The sequence below is a fragment of the Bufo gargarizans genome, chromosome 1 (assembly GCF_014858855.1).
Source record: "Bufo gargarizans isolate SCDJY-AF-19 chromosome 1, ASM1485885v1, whole genome shotgun sequence".
NCBI classification, from domain to species: Eukaryota; Metazoa; Chordata; class Amphibia; order Anura; family Bufonidae; genus Bufo; species Bufo gargarizans.
The window spans coordinates 85,691,414-85,711,638 of record NC_058080.1 but is presented as its reverse complement, the minus strand read 5'-3'; the positions used below and the strand labels follow the sequence as shown (position 1 = coordinate 85,711,638).

General features: G+C 42.3%; 1 protein-coding gene across 1 annotated transcript in view; it reads right to left on the bottom strand.

Moving 5' to 3' along the window:
• Positions 1-557: 557 nt before the first annotated feature.
• Positions 558-20,225, bottom strand: part of ARAP2 (ArfGAP with RhoGAP domain, ankyrin repeat and PH domain 2) — a 449,134-nt gene continuing 429,466 nt past the window's right edge. Inside the window, 2 exon segments of the mRNA XM_044276099.1 lie at positions 558-697; positions 15,251-15,368. Of these exon segments, the coding sequence (XP_044132034.1) occupies positions 558-697; positions 15,251-15,368 (258 nt within the window).

Genomic DNA, 20,225 nt, shown 5'->3' with positions numbered 1-20,225 from the left:
CGAGCAAGAGGGGAACTAACTCTCCTTAGGGAGAGAGCACCTTAATCAGTGTGAGGAGACTTATAGGCCATACATGGTCCTCTGGAATTCTGGGAGGGAAGAAATGCAAATGAGCTCTTAACAAATTTGCCTGACTTATGGCAAGCTCTTCTCTGCACTTATGAGGGGCAATCACCACGAAACAGCTGTCTGCAGATGAGGTGCTGGCTTATTTAATATCCAAGTCATGTCTCAATGCTTATTTTAAGAGCTGAATATTGACTTATAGGATAGCTGCCTTACATCTGGTAGCATTAGAGGCAAAGCTTGTTTAGAGCTCATTTGCATTTCTTCCCTCCAAGGTATATATATGTATGTACAATTTTTTGGTAATAGTTGTATTGTTAATAAATTGCCGCTAGGGCCTTTACACCAAGTCAGACTGATGAGTCATTATTGGGGTTAACATTTCAAAGTGAGACAAGATAGATAATTTTCCATCCCATGGAGTCACAAATCATTTACAGGAAAATATTATCATTACAAATTATCCTTGCTATTGTTAATTTCTAACTCCTTTAGAATGAAAATAAAAACTTACCAACATTATTACTTGAGTAAAATGGTTTTACAAGCAGGCAGGCTGCTCCAGGGTCTGGAAGCATACTCCATTCCAGGACTGTTGCTAAAATATTTTCTTTATAATGCATAGGGCGTTCTATGAAATAAAAAAAAAATAGAATATGGAATAATTGTTAGATGAGAAAAATGATGCTTCCCCCCCCCCCCCCCCAATTTTCACTTTAATGGTGATTCAGAGTGGTTGTCCCTGGTGACGGCTTCCCTTCTATTAACTCAAAAGGTCTTAGCAGGAGATTTGAAAAGGTAGGGGGTCATTTACTAATCTGATGTACACCAGAATTAGGTGAAATTCAGGCGCAGATGACCCAGAAACAGTTAGTTAGAGACTTTGCAAAGCAATAACTTCAAATAAATTATAATACTGTACGGAGCTCCTGCTCTGCATACTGATTGTTAGCATCTTCGCATCCCAAAATGCCTGAACTATTAAAATATAAAAAAAAAATACCCCATACTGCCACAGGCATAATGAAAAAAAATCTAAATGGTTGCCATTTTGATTCGACATTTTTTGACTGCTTCACTTGCTCACAATTTTTTTTTTATAAAATGTGATTAGAAATTCACAGACACTCCAAAATGGTTTCAATAAAAAATACACATTGTCCCTAAAAAAACTGGCCCCCAAACAGCTCCGTAGACATAACTATAAAAAGGAATGGGGTTAGAATTAGTGTTGATCGAGCATGCTCGGCCAAACACCTGTTCGGCTCGAGCATCTCGATGCTCGGCACAAGGCGGTATTCAGCAGATAGCCGCATGTGCTTGAGCGCCATGCTCGAGTCTCCTCCCCGCTCGTTTCTTGGCTGCTACGCAGCCAATTAACGTACAGGTGAGTACTGCCGTCACGGTAATGCCAGTAGCCATGTTGGCTACTGTTATTACAGTGATTGGCTGGCCGGAACACGTCATTGGGTGCTATATGGCACCTGATGACGCATGTTCGGCTCATTCGTAGTCAGAGAGAGCTGAGCATAGGAAGGAACAGAGAGACTAGGGAGTGTAATTGAATATTTTTTTGTACAAAAATGTTTCAGAGAGCCCAAAGTCCTTGTAAGGACTATTGTGTGTGACAGCAGCAATATATGTTTGTAACACAACTTGCGCTAAATTGATCAGTGTTAGGGAGAGCTGTGCATAGGAAGGGACAGACAGTGTAGGGAGTGTAATAGGAAGATTGTTATACAAAAAACTTTTCAAAGACCCAAAATTCCTTTTAAGGAAGTTAAGGAGATTGAGAGTGATCCTACTGATGACAACAGCTAAGTCTTGCCTGTTGGTACTCTGGCACACATGGCTGACATCATGTTAGGCTGCCTTTCCCACGACACACGCGTTATACGATTTTAAACAACATAGATTACTGGTTGTTCCCCCTTCTCAACCCCTGCTACAAAGAGAACTTCTCATCTCTCATTCCTCTGGTGGAGAGGACAAGCAAAATGGTGCAATACCAGAAGATCATTGTTGAAAAGTTGCTCCAAAAATTTCCAGCTGACAACGCTGGTGGCAGAGTCAGTAGTTCCTTGGCAATTCAAGGAGGGGAGACAAGGGAAACACACAGCAGTTCCAAAAGAGGCAGGGCAACACTCTACAAAGCCTGGGACAGTTTCATGACAACCCGCTAGCACCCTCACCCTGATGCGCGGCCTAGTGTCACAAGAAGGGACAAATTTTGGAAGATGGTGAAGGAGTACATAGCAGACCATGTCAGCATCCTCAATGATCCCTCAGTACCTAACAACTACTGGGTGTCCAAGCTGGACACATGGCACGAACTGGAGGTGCTGGCCTGCCCTGCCGCCAGCGTTTTGCAGGTATTTAGTGCAGCTGGTGGCATTATAACAGATAAGCATATCCGCCTGTCAACTGAAAATGCTGATAGGTGGACACTTCTAAAAGTGAACAAGGCCTGGATTGACCATGGCTTCTCGACTCCACCAAAGGAAAGTTGAGGAACATAAAGGCACTTTAAATGTGTTGTTTATAATGTACTGAATACACTGTATTCCCATGCACCCCTTCCAACACAAACAAAGGTATATGGTTGAATCTTCCTTTTCTCATCCTCCTTCTCCTCTTCCATCATTTCAACACATGCTTACTTGTCGCATATAATGCCCTCGCATATATTCCCTTTGCATATAATGTTTTACAGGGTCAGCTCACCAGCAGGCCCTCACCTACAATGTTTTACAGGCTCAGCTCACCAACAGGCCCTCTCATTTAATTTTTTAGAGGGTCAGCTCACCAGCAGGCCCTCGCATATAATTTTTTAAAGGGTCAGCTCACTAGCAGGTCCTCGCATATAATGTTTTGCAGGTTTAGCTCACCAGCAGGTTCTCGCATATACATTTTTAGAGGGTCAGCTCACCAGCAGGCCCTCGGTTATCATGTTTTACAGGGTCAGCTCACCAGCAGACCCTCGCATATCATTTTTTAGAGGGTCAGCTCACCAACAGGCCCGCACCTCAAATTTTTTACAGTGTCAGCTCACCTGAAGGCCCTCGCATATAATGCTTTAGAGGGTCAGCTCCCCTGCAGGCCCTCACCTACAACCTTTTAGAGGGTCAGCTCACCAGCAGGCCCGCACCTAAAATCATTTACAGGGTCAGCTCACCAGCAAGCTCGCACCTAAAATCTTTTAAAGGGTCAGCTCACCAGCAGGCCATCACATATAATTTTTTGCAGGGGCAGCTCACCAGCAGGACTTTCCCTACAATCTTTTACAGAGTCAGCTCACCAGCAGGCCTGCACCTAAAATTTTTTGCAGGGTCAGCTCACCTGCAGGCCCGCACCTAAAATCTTTTATAGGGTCAGCTCACCTGCAGGCCCTCACCTAATTATAGCTAATAGGTAATTTGCTTACATGCTGCCTTGCTTAGATGTGGTAGCAGTAGCTGCTTCTCAGGTTCCCTCTCCGGAATGATTGCCCCATAACCCGTGGTCACCATGGTTTGCTCTAAAAATAACATCAAAAGTTGATAGGGCAGACATCCAAATGGTTCGTCACTGTCACGGGGATGTTCGATCGACCCCAGGTTATCTAGAGTCACCAAAGCCCATAATGTTTTAGATGGTCAGATCAGCAGGCCCTTGCTCCAAATGTTTTTGAGGGTCACCCGCAGGCCATCAATCATAATTTTTCAAGGCTTTGTATAATGCCCTCCTTTATGTGTAACAAAGGGTGTACTGGAATGCCGGTTCTGTGTATCTTTTGGCAGCCCTTTCACTTAGTGCATAGGCTTTATGAGTGTAGGAGTCATATACAGGCTGTATCAGAGTGCCTCTTCCTTATAATTTTTGGCAGCACTTGCACTTTATATACAAGTAAATATACAGGAAAGAATGTTTCTTAACAATTTTTCCTCAAATTTTTTTTCCCGGTTTTGTCCGCATTATTGTCAGTCTGTAAAAGTGGCGTACTAGCGACCTGGATGCATTGAGACATCCCCCCATGCTGCTCCCAAACCATTTTGGTGGTGTTTCCATCAATTTCTGACCTTTTTCTATAAACTAGGCACCCTCCCCTCTTCAGAGCATGGGGTGCCTGATTTAATGCTCGGGTTCTTCCATTATACTCCCGATGTGTTCGGCTTGAGCACCTGAGCACTTTGTTGCTCGATCAATGCTAGTCAGAATATGACAAAATAAATAAAAAACAATTTCTTTCAAAGTTTTTTTTTTTTCAGTATTAACCGCCTCCCGACCGCTGAACGCACGGAAGCGACCGGGAGGCGGTAGATTCATTCCTCCTGGACGCATCCGTGCGTCATCTTGCGAGAGGCGAGATTTCCTGTGAACGCGCGCACAAGGGCGCGCGCGTTCACAGGAACGGAAGATAAGCGAGTGGATCTCTAGCCTGCCAGCGGCGATCGTTCGCTGGCAGGCTGGAGATGCGATTTTTTTAACCCCTAACAGGTATATTAGACGCTGTTTTGATAACAGCATCTAATATACCTGCTACCTGGTCCTCTGGTGGTCCCTTTTGCTTGGATCGACCACCAGAGGTCACAGGTAGCTCAGTAAAGTACCACCAAACACCACTACACTACACTACCCCCCCTTGTCACTCCCTGATCACCCCCCTGTCATTGATCACCCCACTGTCATTGATCACCCCCCTGTAAGGTTCCATTCAGACGTCCGTATGATTTTTACGGATCCACGGATACATGGTTCGGATCCGCAAAACACATACGGACGTCTGAATGGAGCCTTACAGGGGGGTGATCAATGACAGGGGGGTGATCACCCATATAGACTCCCTGATCACCCCCCTGTCATTGATCACCCCCCTGTAAGGCTCCATTCAGACGTCCGTATGATTTTTGCGGATCCACGGATACATGGATCGGATCCGCGAAACACATACGGACGTCTGAATGAAGCCTTACAGGGGGGTGATCAATGACAGGGGGGGTGATCACCCATATAGACTCCCTGATCACCCCCCTGTCATTGATCACCCCCCTGTCATTGATCACCCCCCTGTAAGGCTCCATTCAGACGTCCGTATGATTTTTACGGATCCACGGATACATGGATCGGATCCGCAAAACACATACGGACGTCTGAATGGAGCCTTACAGGGGGGTGATCAATGACATGGGGGTGATCACCCATATAGACTCCCTGATCACCCCCCTGTCATTGATCACCCCCCTGTAAGGCTCCATTCAGACGTCCGTATGATTTTTACGGATCCACGGATACATGGATCGGATCCGCAAAACACATACGGACGTCTGAATGGAGCCTTACAGGGGGGTGATCAATATAGACTCCCTGATCACCCCCCTGTCATTGATCACCCCCCTGTAAGGCTCCATTCAGATTTTTTTTTTGCCCAAGTTAGCGGAAATTATAATTATTTTTTTTTTCTTACAAAGTCTCATATTCCACTAACTTGTGTCAAAAAATAAAATCTTACATGAACTCACCATACCCCTCACGGAATCCAAATGCGTGGATTCATTGAGTCCATGAAAGATTTAAATTTTTGTCCCAAGTTAGCGGAAAGGGAGACTTTGTGAGAATAAACAAAAAAAAAATCTATTTCCGCTAACTTGTGCCCAAAAAAAATATATTCTATGAACTTGCCATGCCCCTCATTGAATACCTTGGGGTGTCTTCTTTCCAAAATGGGGTCACATGTGGGGTATTTATACTGCCCTGGCTTTTCAGGTGCCCTAAAGCGTGAGAAGAAGTCTGGGATCCAAATGTCTAAAAATGCCCTCCTAAAAGGAATTTGGGCCGCTTTGCGCATCTAGGCTGCAAAAAAATGTCACACATGTGGTATCGCCGTACTCAGGAGAAGTTGGAGAATGTGTTTTGGGGTGTCATTTTACATATACCCATGCTGGGTGAGAGAAATATTTTGGTCAAGTGCTAACTTTGTTTAAAAAAATGGGAAAAGTTGTCTTTTGCCAAGATATTTCTCTCACCCAGCATGGGTATATGTAAAATGACACCCCAAAACACATTCCCCAACTTCTCCTGAGTACGGCGATACCACATTTGTGACACTTTTTTGCCGCCTAGGTGGGCAAAGGGGCACACATTCCAAAGAGCACCTTTAGGATTTCACAGGTCATTTTTTACACATTTTGATTTCAAACTACTTACCAAACATTAGGGCCTCTAGAATGCCAGGGCAGTATAACTACCCCACAAGTGACCCCATTTTGGAAAGAAGACACCCCAAGGTATTCCGTGAGGGGCATGGCGAGTACCTAGAAATTTTTATTTTTTGTCACAAGTTAGCGGAATATGATGATTTTTTTTTTTCTTACAAAGTCTCATATTCCACTAACTTGTGACAAAAAATAAAAAATTCTAGGATCTCGCCATGCCCCTCACGGAATACCATGGGGTGTCTTCTTTCCAAAATGGGGTCACTTGTGGGGTATTTACACTGCCCTGGCATTTTAGGGGCCCATATGCGTGAGAAGTAGTTTGCAATAAAAATGTGTAAAAAAAATGGCCTGTGAAATCCGAAAGGTGCTCTTTGGAATGTGTGCCCCTTTGCCCACCTTGGCTGCAAAAAAGTGTCACACATGTGGTATAAATATCTTGGTCAAATGCCAACTTTGTATAAAAAAATGGGAAATGTTGTCTTTTGCCAAGATATTTATCTCACCCAGCATGGGTATATGTAAAATGACACCCCAAAACACATTCCCCAACTTCTCCTGAGTACGGCGATACCAGATGTGTGACACTTTTTTGCAGCCTAGGTGGGCAAAGGGGCACACATTCCAAAGAGCACCTTTAGGATTTTACCAGTCATTTTTTACAGATTTTGATTTCAAACTTCTTACCACGCATCTGGGCCCCTAAAATGCCAGGGCAGTATAACTACCTCACAAGTGACCCCATTTTGGAAAGAAGACACCCCAAGGTATTTTGTGATGGGCATAGTGAGTTCATGGAAGTTTTTATTTTTTGTCACAAGTTAGTGGAATATGAGACTTTGTAAGAAAAAAAAAATAAATCATTTTCCGCTAACTTGTGACAAAAAATAAAAGTTCTATGAACTCACTATGCCCATCAGCGAATACCTTAGAGTGTCTACTTTCCTAAATGGGGTCATTTGTTGGGTGTTTGTACTGTCTGGGCATTGTAGAACCTCAGGAAACATGACAGGTGCTCAGAAAGTCAGAGCTGCTTCAAAAAGCGAAAATTCACATTTTTGTACCATAGTTTGTAAACGCTATAACTTTTACCCAAACCATTTTTTTTTGCCCAAACATTTTTTTTTTATCAAAGACATGTAGAACAATAAATTTAGCGAAAAATTTATATATGGATGTCGTTTTTTTTGCTAAATTTTACAACTGAAAGTGAAAAATGTAATTTCTTTGCAAAACAATCGTTAAATTTCGATTAATAACAAAAAAAGTAAAAATGTCAGCAGCAATGAAATACCACCAAATGAAAGCTCTATTAGTGAGAAGAAAAGTAGGTAAAATTCATTTGGGTGGTAAGTTGCATGACCGAGTAATAAACGGTGAAAGTAGTGTAGTGCAGAAGTGTAAAAAGTGGCCTGGTCATTAAGGGTGTTTCAGCTAGGGGGGTTGAAGTGGTTAACCTCTTCCCAACATATGATGTATTGTACATCATAGTGGTAAGTGACTTTCCGCAATTTTACATACTGGTATAGCATGCTGATCGGGTGGGCACAAGAGCAGTGGGCCCGACAAGTGCAGTGGCCTGGTAGGCACTGATAGCCAGGCCCTTACTATTTCCGGTGGATTAACCCCTTCTATGCCGTGGTCAGCGCTGACCGCAGCATAGAAGGTGTTTGTGGTCAGTCAGGGTCTCCATCGGGTCCCCGCTCTGCAGTGAAGTGGACCCGATGGGTGATAAGGCAGTCTGAAGCCTTGCAGACATTGAAGGAGAAGATGAAAAATATATAGTATAAGGCCACCTGATTATACCAGACACTACATTCCCAAATCTTATGTGTGTGTACACATTCCTAAGGTAGGGGGTAGGAATTACTTTGGTGACGGGCTATAGATTGGATGAAGCAAGCATGGGTAATGATTTGAATAACAGATGTTGGCCAAGAAGAACACGAAGCAAGCACACATTATCCATATATGGAGATGTCCAATGGGGTTGAAGAGGGAGTTTAACCTATCCAATGAGGATAAGACAAGTATGCAATGTTTAGGATGGTTATGTGTATAAGATGAGTGTGGGCCTCTCCCCCTTTGAGCATTTTCCTTTGTGCGATTGAAGCTGTTAATGCTCCCGGCTAGCCGCAATAAGCCTTATTCTTCCCGAAGACTGTGTTTCCTGAGTGGTTTTCCACAACAACATATTAGGTATTACAGCTCTATAGAGCTCTGGCTCTACAAAAATATCACATAATCACCTTATATCACAAAAAGTGCAATACCAAGCGATCATATTAAATGACTTTAGGAAGTGCAACTTCTTCAACAATTCCTCATATGGCTATGTGAAAGGAAAAATTTATAATAACTCCGGGAAGATAGGGAAGAAAAATGTCTAACCCCTTTCTCTGTGCAGACTTTAGTTTCTCTAGCAGCAAGCTCTGATTTTCATCAGACAGCTCAGACGAGGGCTCCTAATGTCTGGTCTCTAACCTCCTAAACACTCATCTTATTTCAATTCTTATCTTATTAATACGAATGAAGCTTACAGTGCCTTGAAAAGTATTCATGCCCCTTGAACTTTTACACATTTTTTCATGATACACCAACTGAACCAAATGTATTTTATTGGGATTGTAGATGATAGACCAACACAAAGTAGAAAGTGTGTGTGAAGTAAGAAGAAAATAACTGGTTTTCAAAAAATGTTGTAGAATGTGTCGGCAGATAAGAACAACCCATCTAGTCTGCCCAATATACTAAATACTATGGATAGCCCCTGGTCCTATCTTATATGAAGGATGGCCTTATGACTATCCCATGCATGCTTAAAATCCTCCACTGTATTTGCAGCTACCACTTCTGCAGGAAGGCTATTCCATGCATCCACTACTCTCTCAGTAAAGTAATACTTCCTGATATTACTTTTAAACCTTTGCCCCTCTAATTTAAATCTATGTCCTCTTGTAGCAGTTTTTCTTCTTTTAAATAGTCTCTCCTCTTTTACCTTGTTGATCCCCTTTATGTATTTAAAAGTTTCTATCATATCCCCCTCTGTCTCGTCTTTCTTCCAAGCTATACATGTTAGGGTCCTTTAATCTTTCCTGGTAAGTTTGATCCTGCAATCCATGTACCAGTTTAATAGCTCTTCTCTGAACTCTCTCCAAAGTATTAATATCCTTCTGGAGATATGGTCTCCAGTACTGAGCACAATACTCCAAATGAGGTCTCACTAGTGCTCTGTAGAGCGGCATAAGCACCTCCCTTTTTCTACTGGTAATTCCTCTCCCTATACACCCAAGCATTCTGCTAGAATTTCCTGCTGCTCTATGACATTGTCTTCCTACCTTTAAGTCTTCTGAAATAATGATCCCTAAATCCCTTTCCTCAGATACTGAGGTCAGGACTGTATCACTGATTTTATATTCTGCTCTTGGGTTTTTACGTCCCAGGTGCATTATCTTGCACTTATCAACATTACATTTTAGTTGCCAGATTTTTGACCATTCCTCTAGTTTTCCTAAGTCCTTTTCCATTTGGTGTATCCCTCCAGGAATATCAACCCTGTTGCAAATCTTTGTGTCATCAGCAAAAAGACACACCTTACCATTGAGGCCTTCTGCAATTTCGCTGATAAAGATATTAAACAATATGGGTCCCAGAACAGATCCCTGAGGTACCCCACTGGTAACAAGACCTTGGTCTGAATATACTCCATTGACTACAACCCTCTGTTGCCTGTCCCTCAGCCACTGCCTAATCCATTCAACAATATGGGAGTTCAAGCCCAAAGACTGCACTTTATTGATAAGCCTTCTATGTGGGACAGTATCAAAAGCCTTACTAAAGTCTAGATAAGCAATGTCTACTGCACCTCCTCCATCTATTATTTTAGTCACCCAATCAAAAAAATCAATAATATTAGTTTGACATGAGCTCCCTGAAGTAAACCCATGCTGTTTTTCATCTTTCAATCCATGGGATTTTAGATGTTCCACAATCCTCTCCTTAAGTATGGTTTCCATTAATTTCCCCACTATTGATGTCAGGCTTACTGGCCTATAGTTGCCCGATTCCTCCTTACTACCTTTCTTGTGAATGGGCACAACATTTGCTCATTTCCAATATTCTGGGACGACTCCTGTTGCCAGTGATTGGTTAAATAAATCTGTTAATGGTTTTGCTAGTTCACCGCTGAGCTCTTTTAGTAGCTTTGGGTGTATCCCATCAGGCCCCTGTGACTTATTTGTATTAATTTTAGACAGTTGACATAGAACCTCTTCCTCTGTAAAGACACATGCATCAAAAGATTCATTAGTCTTCTTTCCTAACTGAGGTCCTTCTCCTTCATTTTCCTTTGTAAAAACTGAACAGAAGTATTCATTGAGGCAGTCAGCTAGTTCTTTATCTTCTTCCATATACCTTCCTTCTTTTGTTTTTAATTTGGTAATTCCTTGTTTTAGTTTCCTTTTTTTCATTTATGTATCTGAAGAATGTCTTATCGCCTTTTTTTCCCTGACTGAGCTAATTTCTCTTCTGCCTGTGCTTTAGAAGCTCTTATAAATTGTTTGGCCTCTCTTTGCCTAATCTTATAAATTTGCCTGTCATCCTCGTTTTGTTTTTGTTTTTTATAATTCCTAAATGCTATCATTTTGTTTTTAATGATTTTGGCCACTTCTGCTGAGTACCACAGTGGTCTCTTCCTTTTTTTGCTTTTACTGACAAGCCTAATGCAATTTTTGGTTGCCTTCAATAGTGCCACTTATAAGTAGTCCCATTTCTCCTGGACTCAAATGAAACTGTTCCAGTCTGATAGGGACTCGTATACCACTAATCTAATTTTAGAAAAGTCAGTTTTTCTAAAATCTAAAACTTTTACTTTTGTGTGGTGTGACTCAGTCACTGTACTTATAGTAAACCACACTGACTGGTGATCACTAGATCCCAAGCTTTCCCCTACAGTAATATCAGATACCAAATTCCCTTTTGTGAATACTAAATCTAAAATGGCCTCCTTCACTACTCCTCCACTACTTGCTGTAGAGACAATCCCAGTAGGGAATTAAGAATATCTGTACTCCTGGCAGAACTAGCTATTTTGGTTTTCCAGTTTACATCTGGAAGATTGAAGTCTCCCATAATGATAACTTCCCCTTTCAATGTCATTTTAGCTATTTCCTCAACTAGTAGATCATCTAATTCTTTGACTTGGCTAGGTGGTCTATATATCACACCTACACGAGTTACCTTATGATTATCAAGCTGCAAGGTAACCTAAACTAACTCTAAATTGTTCTCGCTAACTTGTATCAAATTAGATCTTATGCTATCTTTCACATACAGGGCCACCCCGCCCCCCTTCTTGCCTTCTCTGTCTTTTCTGTATCGAGAGAACCCTGGTATTGATATATCCCAGTCATTACTCCTCTTGAACCACGTCTCAGTAACAGCCACTACATCTATATTCATTGATCTTATTCCCTAGGCTGCGATCATTTGTCGCATTGTTCCGGGGGGCAGTTGGACTGCTGGATTATCACTCTTTTGCCCCCCTTTCCTAGTTTAAATGCTCCTTAGCAAATACTTGGAACTGTTCACCGAGGACATTCGTTCCCTTGAGAGAAAGATGCAAACCATCTTTCCTGTACAGTTCTTTTACATTCCAACAAGAGCTAACATGAGACACAAAGCCAAACCCTTGGTTCAGACACCATTCACCAAGCCATACATTGAATTCCTTAATGTGCATCTTCCTGTCTTGCTGAAGGTTATGCACAGGCAAAACTGCAGAGACTGAAACAGTTGATGCAACCTCCCGTATATCCTTTCCAAGTGTGTGAAAAGCTTCTTTCACCTTTGAAACCTCATTGCAAGCCAGATCGTTTGTCCCAAGATGGAGAATAACATCCACTTCCCTTTCCTGCTTTGCTTGCCTAACAATATTAAGGATCCGTTCTCTATCCCTGCTAGCGGTAGCACCAGGGAGACATCTCACAACACCATTCTCCTCAAACTTTACACCTCTTATGATGGAATCGCCCACCAACAGCTGCCAGAACCTACAGTAACCCATCTTCCATTTCTAGGGGGCCTCTGTGGCAGTGGTATTGCAATGTTCTCAGCCTGAGTTTGTTTAGTGGTTAATTTAAAAAGCTCATATTTCAAAAAGGTAATTTCCTGCTGCATTATGGAGAGCTGTCTACAGATCAGACAGTATCCAAACCTCTAAAGAGTGGAACCTGAAATAAAAGCACAACAATTCCTGCACAGAACCAGGTCTGCCATTGTAAAGAGGGGAAAGATTTTAAACAAACAAATCTTACTTGTTTAGATTGTATCCACCTCCAGATTACCTCCTAAGTATCTCCTGAATATCTCCAATGCTCTTGTAGATCAGCTCTTGGTAAAGCAGTCTTGGAAAAGCAGCAAGCTATATAAACATTTGGAAAGTATAGTGTGCATTTTTATGCAGCCCCCCTGATCCAATACTTTGTAAGACCACCTTTCTCTTCAATTACAGCTAAAAGCTTTTTGGGATATGCCTCAACCAACTTTTTACATCTAGAGGCTGACATTTTTGCTGATTCTTCTTTGCCAGATTGGATGTAGAGTGTTTGTAAACATCAATTTTCAAGTCTTGCCACAGATTCTCAATGGGATTTGGTCTGGACTTTTACTGGGCCATTCTAACATATGAATATGCTTTGATGTAAACAATTCCATTGTAGGTCTGGCTGTTTATGGTCATTGTCCTGCTAAAAATGAACCTCTGCCCCAATCTCAAGTGTTTTGCACCCTCTAAAAGGTTTTCCTCCACGACTACCCTGCATTTAGCTCCATCTATCTTCCTATCAACTCTGACCAGTTTCTCTGTCCCTGCTGAAGAAAAGCATTCCCACAGCATGATAATTAGTGTTGATCACGAATATTCGAATTTCGAATTTTTATCGCGAATATAGGTACTTCGAAAATTCAACAAATATTTCGAATATAGTTATATATTCGTAATTTTGAATATTCAATTTTTTCCCGATTTTTTTATTCGAATTTTTTTTTTCAGATTTTTTTTTTTTTATCAGTACACATGATCCCTTCCTGCTTCTAGCTTGTGGGCCAATAAGAAGGCTGCAATATACTTGACTTTAGAAGTAGTGATGAGCGCCAGGGGTCATATTCGAAAGTGCACGATTTTTTTTTCTTGAAAAAATCCGCAAGGTAATGATTGTGTAATATGCGAATTTTCGTAATTTTTCACCTTTTAGACAAAGAAGATTATAGCACTATATTAGCTAAATTGCTCTATATTCGTTTTTTTTCGAATATTCGCTATTGCTATATATTCTTGTTTTAGAATATTACAAATATTCGAAAAAACAAATAGCAATATAGCGAATATTCGGAAAAAAAACGAATATAGAGCAATTTAGCTAATATAGTGCTATAATCTTCTTTTTCTAATAGTTGTAATTTTTTTCTCATCTGAAGTTCAGATTGGAAAAAAATTACAACTATAAAAAAAAAGATTATAGCACTATATTAGCTAAATTGCTCTATATTCGTTTTTTTCGAATATTCGCTATATTGCTATATATTACGAATATTCGAAAAAACTGTTATAGCAATATAGCGAATATTCAAAAAATCTAATATAGAGCAATTTAGATAATATAGTGCTATAATCTTCTTTGTCTAATAGTTGCAAGTTGAAAAATTCACAATAAAAATTCGCAATAAAAAAAAATTCGAATTACGAAAATTCGCATATTACACAATCATTACCTTGCCGATTTTTTTTCAAGAAAAAAAATCGCGAATTTTCGAATATTCTACGAATATTCTAAAAAAAATTGCGAAATATAGCGAATTCGAATATGACCCCTGCCGCTCATCACTAATGATAATGCCACCACCATGTTTCACAGCTGGGATAGTGTGTTAAGGGTGATGCATAGTGTTAGTTTTCCTCCACACATAGCATTTTGCATTTACAGATGCAGTCAAACTAAACTTCATGATTAACATGTTGTGAATAGCAAGAAAAAGGTAACTAACTTTTCAATTAATTTTGTCACAAAATAACCAATATAACACTGTGACATGTGTTATCAGAGTCAATTTTAGCTCGACTACATCTGTAGGTCAAAAAGTTCAATTTTGGTCTCATCTAACAAGAGCACCTTCTTCTACATGTTTACTATGTCCTCTACATGGCATGTCGAAAACTGCAAACCAGACTTTTTAACATCTTATGGCTTGCTTTCAAAATGTGCCACTCTTTGTGAAGTACACAACTAATAGTTGTACTGTGGCAAATTCTCCCTCCTGAGCTGTGGATCTCTACAGATCCTCTAGAGCAGGCATGTCCAAACTGCGGCCCTCCAGCTGTTGCAAAACTACAACTCCCAGCATGCCCTAATAGCTGTAATCTGTCCAGGCATGCTGGGAGTTGTAGTTTTTTAACAGCTGGAGGGCCGCAGTTTGGACATGCCTGCTCTAGAGTGACCCTGGGGCCTCTTGGCTGCTTCTCTAATTAGTGCTTTCCTTGCTTGGGCTGTCAGTTTAGGTGGATGGCCATGTATTGGTAGATTTGCAGTTGTGCCATACTCATTTTCAGATGATGGATTGAACAATGCTCCTTGAGATGTTTAGAACTTGGGATTTTTTTTTTTTATAACCTAACCCTGCTTTACACTTCTCCACAACTTTATCCCTGACCTGTCTGGTGTGTTCCTTGGTTTTCATGATCACTAATGTTCACTAACAAACCTTTGAGGCCTTCACAAAACAGCCGTAGTTACTGTGTACTGAGATTAAATTACGAACAGGTGGACTTGATTTACTAATTACTTTACAAGTTCAAGGAATAATTTTTCAAGGCACTGTAAATAAGTGTTTATGACCTTTTATCATATCAAATAAGATGTCTCCACAGTGTACACCTTAAATAATGGATAGGATATAAAGTATAAACATCCATATGAAAAACTACATAAAACACATACCAAGTTCTCCATTCTCAATTACTTCAAATGTGGTCCAAAACACATCTTTCGACAGGCTGATGTTTCTTATTCCAGCTACACAAATTGTGAGCTCTGCAGCTGCCATATTAGGCGATACCTGTATAATCATAAAATATATGCTTATTTCCATGTTAAAAATAGAGCTTTCTACTTAAAGGGAATCTATCACCAGGAAATTAACTGATAAACCAGGCACAATGGAGTAAATTTATCAAAGATCAGAGTTTTACACCGGTGATCTCTTGTGCTGTCGAAAGACGCTACTAGCACAGGCCTCCTCATAAATTACGTACACCTCCAGCTTCCCATGAGCCAGAGTAAAATCTATTGTAACAGTGAGCTGCTGTAGATTTCTGTCTTTATTTGTGCCTCAAAATAGGTGCACATGGAGGGCATGTCACGGCGGGGAGTCGGGGAAACCCCCCACCGTGCGATGTCAAAGGGTAAAAGGGAATCAGCCTGGTCAAAAGGAGTAATAAGGGAGCAGGTCACCTCCTACAACATCCCTAATCCTCTCCCTGACTCCCCACCGTATGAGCGGACCCCGATGGTAGGGCGGATCATACCCTGGATACCTAATATCCTGAGTCGCCCTGGAAATCCCTCACTTAGGAGCAGGGGAGAGACAACCTGTTCATCCCAGTCATGGAGGAACAGGAGTCTCTATCTGAGGCCAGGCTGCAAGGAAAGGGGAACACATACAGCTATTGAGATGGCAGGTAAGCTAAACCATAACACACTTACCTGCCACAGACACACTGACTGGAACACGTGCACTAGTGCTGCTGTCCCAACCAACATAACATGACACAGCACCCACAACAAACCACAGAGGGACCCAGGACACTCATAGCTGCAATAAATATGAGACAGCGGAATGTCTTAAAAACATATTTTGGGACCCCAGACCCGAACCTGAACATTTCTGTGAAAATTCGGGTTCGGTGTTTGCCGCTTACTTGGCGCTTTTTGAAAGGCTGCACAGCAGCCAATCAACAAGCGTCATGCTACTTGCCCCAAGAGGCCATCACAGCCTTGTCTACTAATGGCATGGCTTGTAATTGGCCAGAGTAGCATGTGACCCAGGCTCTATATAAGCTTGAGTCACGTAGCACTGCACGTCACTCTGCTGTTGCAAGTGTAGGGAGAGGATGCTGCTGGACTTGTGATTTGAGGGAGAGCATAGGAGAGAATATAACTCAGCGATCTACAGACAAATAGTTGTGTGGGTGCAGGGCACAATCGTTTTACACTGCCCTGAGCTCATTGACCAAAAAATACTAACTTTTAGAATTCTGTTAGTTAGGTGGGTGGCAGCGGCGGCGGACATTTTATGCATGCTCAGTGCACCAAGCACTGCATCTGAGCTTTTGGGACATTGCAAATCACCATTTGTTTGGGGAGAAATACACCCATCATTTTCTGGAGTTGGAAAAACACACTTTTTTTCCCCAAAAAACAGTATTTTCCAGATCTGCAAGTGTTAAATTCAAGTTTAATATATACAGCTTTCATATTCTGTTAGCAAAAAAAAAAATTGGGGGCAATCTGCAACATCTGTATTAGTCAGTTTGTAATTTACGGTAGAAATACACCCATCATTTTCTGGGGTTTGAAAAACACACTCTTGACAAAAAACACTATTTTCAGGCCTTGCAGCATCAGCACATGTGAAATTACATGCTTATATACTGCTGTCAAATTTAGTTTTTAAACAAAACTAATTTGGGCACAAAAAATTTAGTTGGCAGCCTTTGATGCAGATGTCATTGTGAGATACACCCTTAATACATTTGGGTTACATTCAGAGATTTTAAATACCGCCATTTGGTGCACCAATATTGAATTCAGGCCTACACTGGTTCAGGACGTGTGTGATCCCCCCTATACAAACAGGTGTTTGAATTAGGCATTTGAAATACAGCCTTTTTGTGCAAAGATATATTTACTGCAGGCCTACAGAGGTTCAGGCCCTCTGAGATACTACCTCTACATACAGGGGTTTGAATTAGGCATTTGAAATACAGCCATTTTGGGCAAAAAAATCTTTTATTGAGGCCTAGTCTGGTTCAGGCCGTGTAAGATACACCCTTTACATACTGTCATTCTATTCGACTATTAATTAAACACCCATTTAGGGCAAGATCCTAAATTTAAAAAATATGAGGAGAGCATCAAATAAGGGACGTGGCCCAGGTCGTGGTGCTGCTGGTGGAGCTCCTGTTGCAGGGAGAGGACAAGGTCGATCTGTGCCAGCTACATGCACAATTGAAACCCCTTCCTCAGGGGCGACTATGCGACAAAACCTGCAGCGGTATTTGGTCGGGCCTAATGCTGCTCTACGAATGGTGAGGCCTGAACAAGTACAGGCGATAGTAGATTGGGTTGCTGACAGTGGATGCAGTTCCTTCACATTGTCTCCCACCCAACCACTTATTTTTCAAGATGAGTACATGGGAGGGCCATCACAGCATGTCTCGGATGATGACGAAACACATGTGCCAACTGCTGGGGTTTTCGAAAGTGTGCAGACCAACAAGGAAGTCAGGGGTGAAGATTGGGTGGAAGATGTGGAGGACAATGAGGTCCTTGACCCACATGGAATCAAGGTCATGCGAGTGACCGATGTAGTTCGGAGGAAGGGGCGGTGGTCGCACAGAGCCACCAGCAGAGCAGAAGAGGAAGCAGGGTGCAAAAGCGGAGCGGCCGTCCTCTAGACAGTACACCTCCTACTGCCCACAGCAGCAAGAGACCTAGCACACCAAAGCCAGCTCCAAGGAGTTCCCTGGCATGGCAGTTCATCAGACAATGTGCTAACGACAAGACATGAGTGGTTTGCACGCTGTGCAATCAGAGCCTGAAGCAAGACATAAACGTTATCAACCTGAGCACAACCTGCATGACCATGCATTTAAGTGCAAAGCACGATCTGCAGTGGAGCAGACACCTCAAAAACCAAGAAAGGTCTCTGGCTCCTCCTGCTTCCTCTTCTGCTGCAGTTTCGGCCTCTTCATCCGCCTATGGAGTGACAGTGCCACCTGCCACCCGCAAACAGAGGATCTGACAGCAACACCAACACCTGGGTCACCAAGCATCTCCACAATGTCCCACGCAAGCGTTCAGTTCTCCATATCCCAAACGCTGGAGAGGAAGAGGAAGTACCCCCCCTACCCACCCGCGATCCCTAGCCCTGAATGCCAGCATTTCTAAATTACTTGCCTTCGAAATGCTGTAATTCCATCTGGTGGAGATGGATAGTTTTAAAGGCTTTATGGCGGTGGCTGTCCCACAGTACGTCGTGCTCAGCCGCCACTACTTTTCAAGGCGAGCCATCCCTTCCCTTCACAACCAAATAGGGGACAAAATCAGGTGTGCACTATGCAACGCCATCTGTGGCAAGGTGCACCTCACTACGGATACGTGGACCAGTAAGCACGGTCAGTGCCGTTATATCTCTATAACAGCACAATGGGTAAATGCAGTGGCGGCTGGGCCTGAGGCAGATAGCAGTTTGGCGCATGTCCTTCCACCTCCTACTCTGCTTCCTCATCCTCTACCAGCTCCTCATCCGGTCAGCGTAACACCTTCACCACCAACTTCAGCACAGCCAGGGGTAAACGACAGCAGGCAGTTTTTAAACTTATCTGGAGCTGTGGATGGGCCTTGAACAACAGACTGATGAGTGGTTTGTGCCAGTCAGCCTCAAGCCCGGCCTGGTTGTGTGCGATAATGGGTGAAATCTCGTAGAAGCTCTGGGACTAGCCCTTGCCTGGCGCATGTGCTGAATTTGGTGGTGCAGAGATTCCTTAAAAATTACCCCGACATGTCAGAGCTTCATAAAGTGTGGGCCGTCTGTGCGCGCTTTCGGCGTTCTCACCCTGCTGCTGCTCGCCTGTCAGCGCTGCAGCGTAACTTCGGCCTTCCCGCTCATATGCGACGTGCCCACAAGGTGGAACTCCACTGAATGATGGGTGTGCCCCCTTCAACTTCTGGGTCTCCAAATTGGGCACATGGCATGAGCTTTCCCTTTACGCCTTGGAGGTGCTGGCCTGCCCTGCAGCTAGTGTATTATCTGAACGTGTGTTTAGCACGGCAGGGGGCGTCATCACAGACAAGCACAGCCGCCTGTCCACAGCCAATGTGGACAAGCTTACGTTCATTAAAATAAACCAGGCTTGGATCCCACAATACTTGTCTGTACCTTGTGCAGAATAGACATTTATACCACCATCAAACATACATTCTTGTACTCAAGTCAAGTGCAGTGATTCTTTGTTTTCTTTTTTTTTTATTTGTACCGATATTTTGGGGGCTTCCTACCCTAATAAAAAATAAAAAATAAATTGGCTACCTCCTCCTCTTTCATTGCATATTTACTCCATATTCACATCCTTCTCTGAGTTGCAGGTTAATAATTTGTAATTTTTAGTTATTTTATTTTAAGTTATTTCCCTATCCACATTTGTTTGCAGAGCAGTTGCCATGCTCTCAAGCACATTTTACTGCCTTTTACATCCCTCTAGCTCTTTCAATGACTATTTTAGAGCCATTTTAATAACTAAAAAAATGACAATCTTAGTGCCCTAAATTGAAAAAATTCTTATTTTCAATTGTCAGGTGACATTTTACAATTTTTGGCGTATACAAACCCCTGCTGTGCCTGGCTGACAGGGTCCTAAATCTCTCAAAATCCTCTGTTCTATTGCTGGGTGACATGAACCCCCTTTTGCCGTGAATGAACCCCTGCTGTGCCTGGGTGACAGGGGCCTAAATTTCTCAAAATCCGCTGTTCTATTGCTGGGTGACATGAACCACCTTTTGCTGTGAATGAACCACTGCTGTGCTTGGGTGACATGGGCCTAAATCTCTCAAAATCTTCTGTTCTGTTGCTGGGTGACATAAACCCCCTTTTGCCGTGAATGAATCCCTGCTCTGCATTGCTGACAGGTAGAGT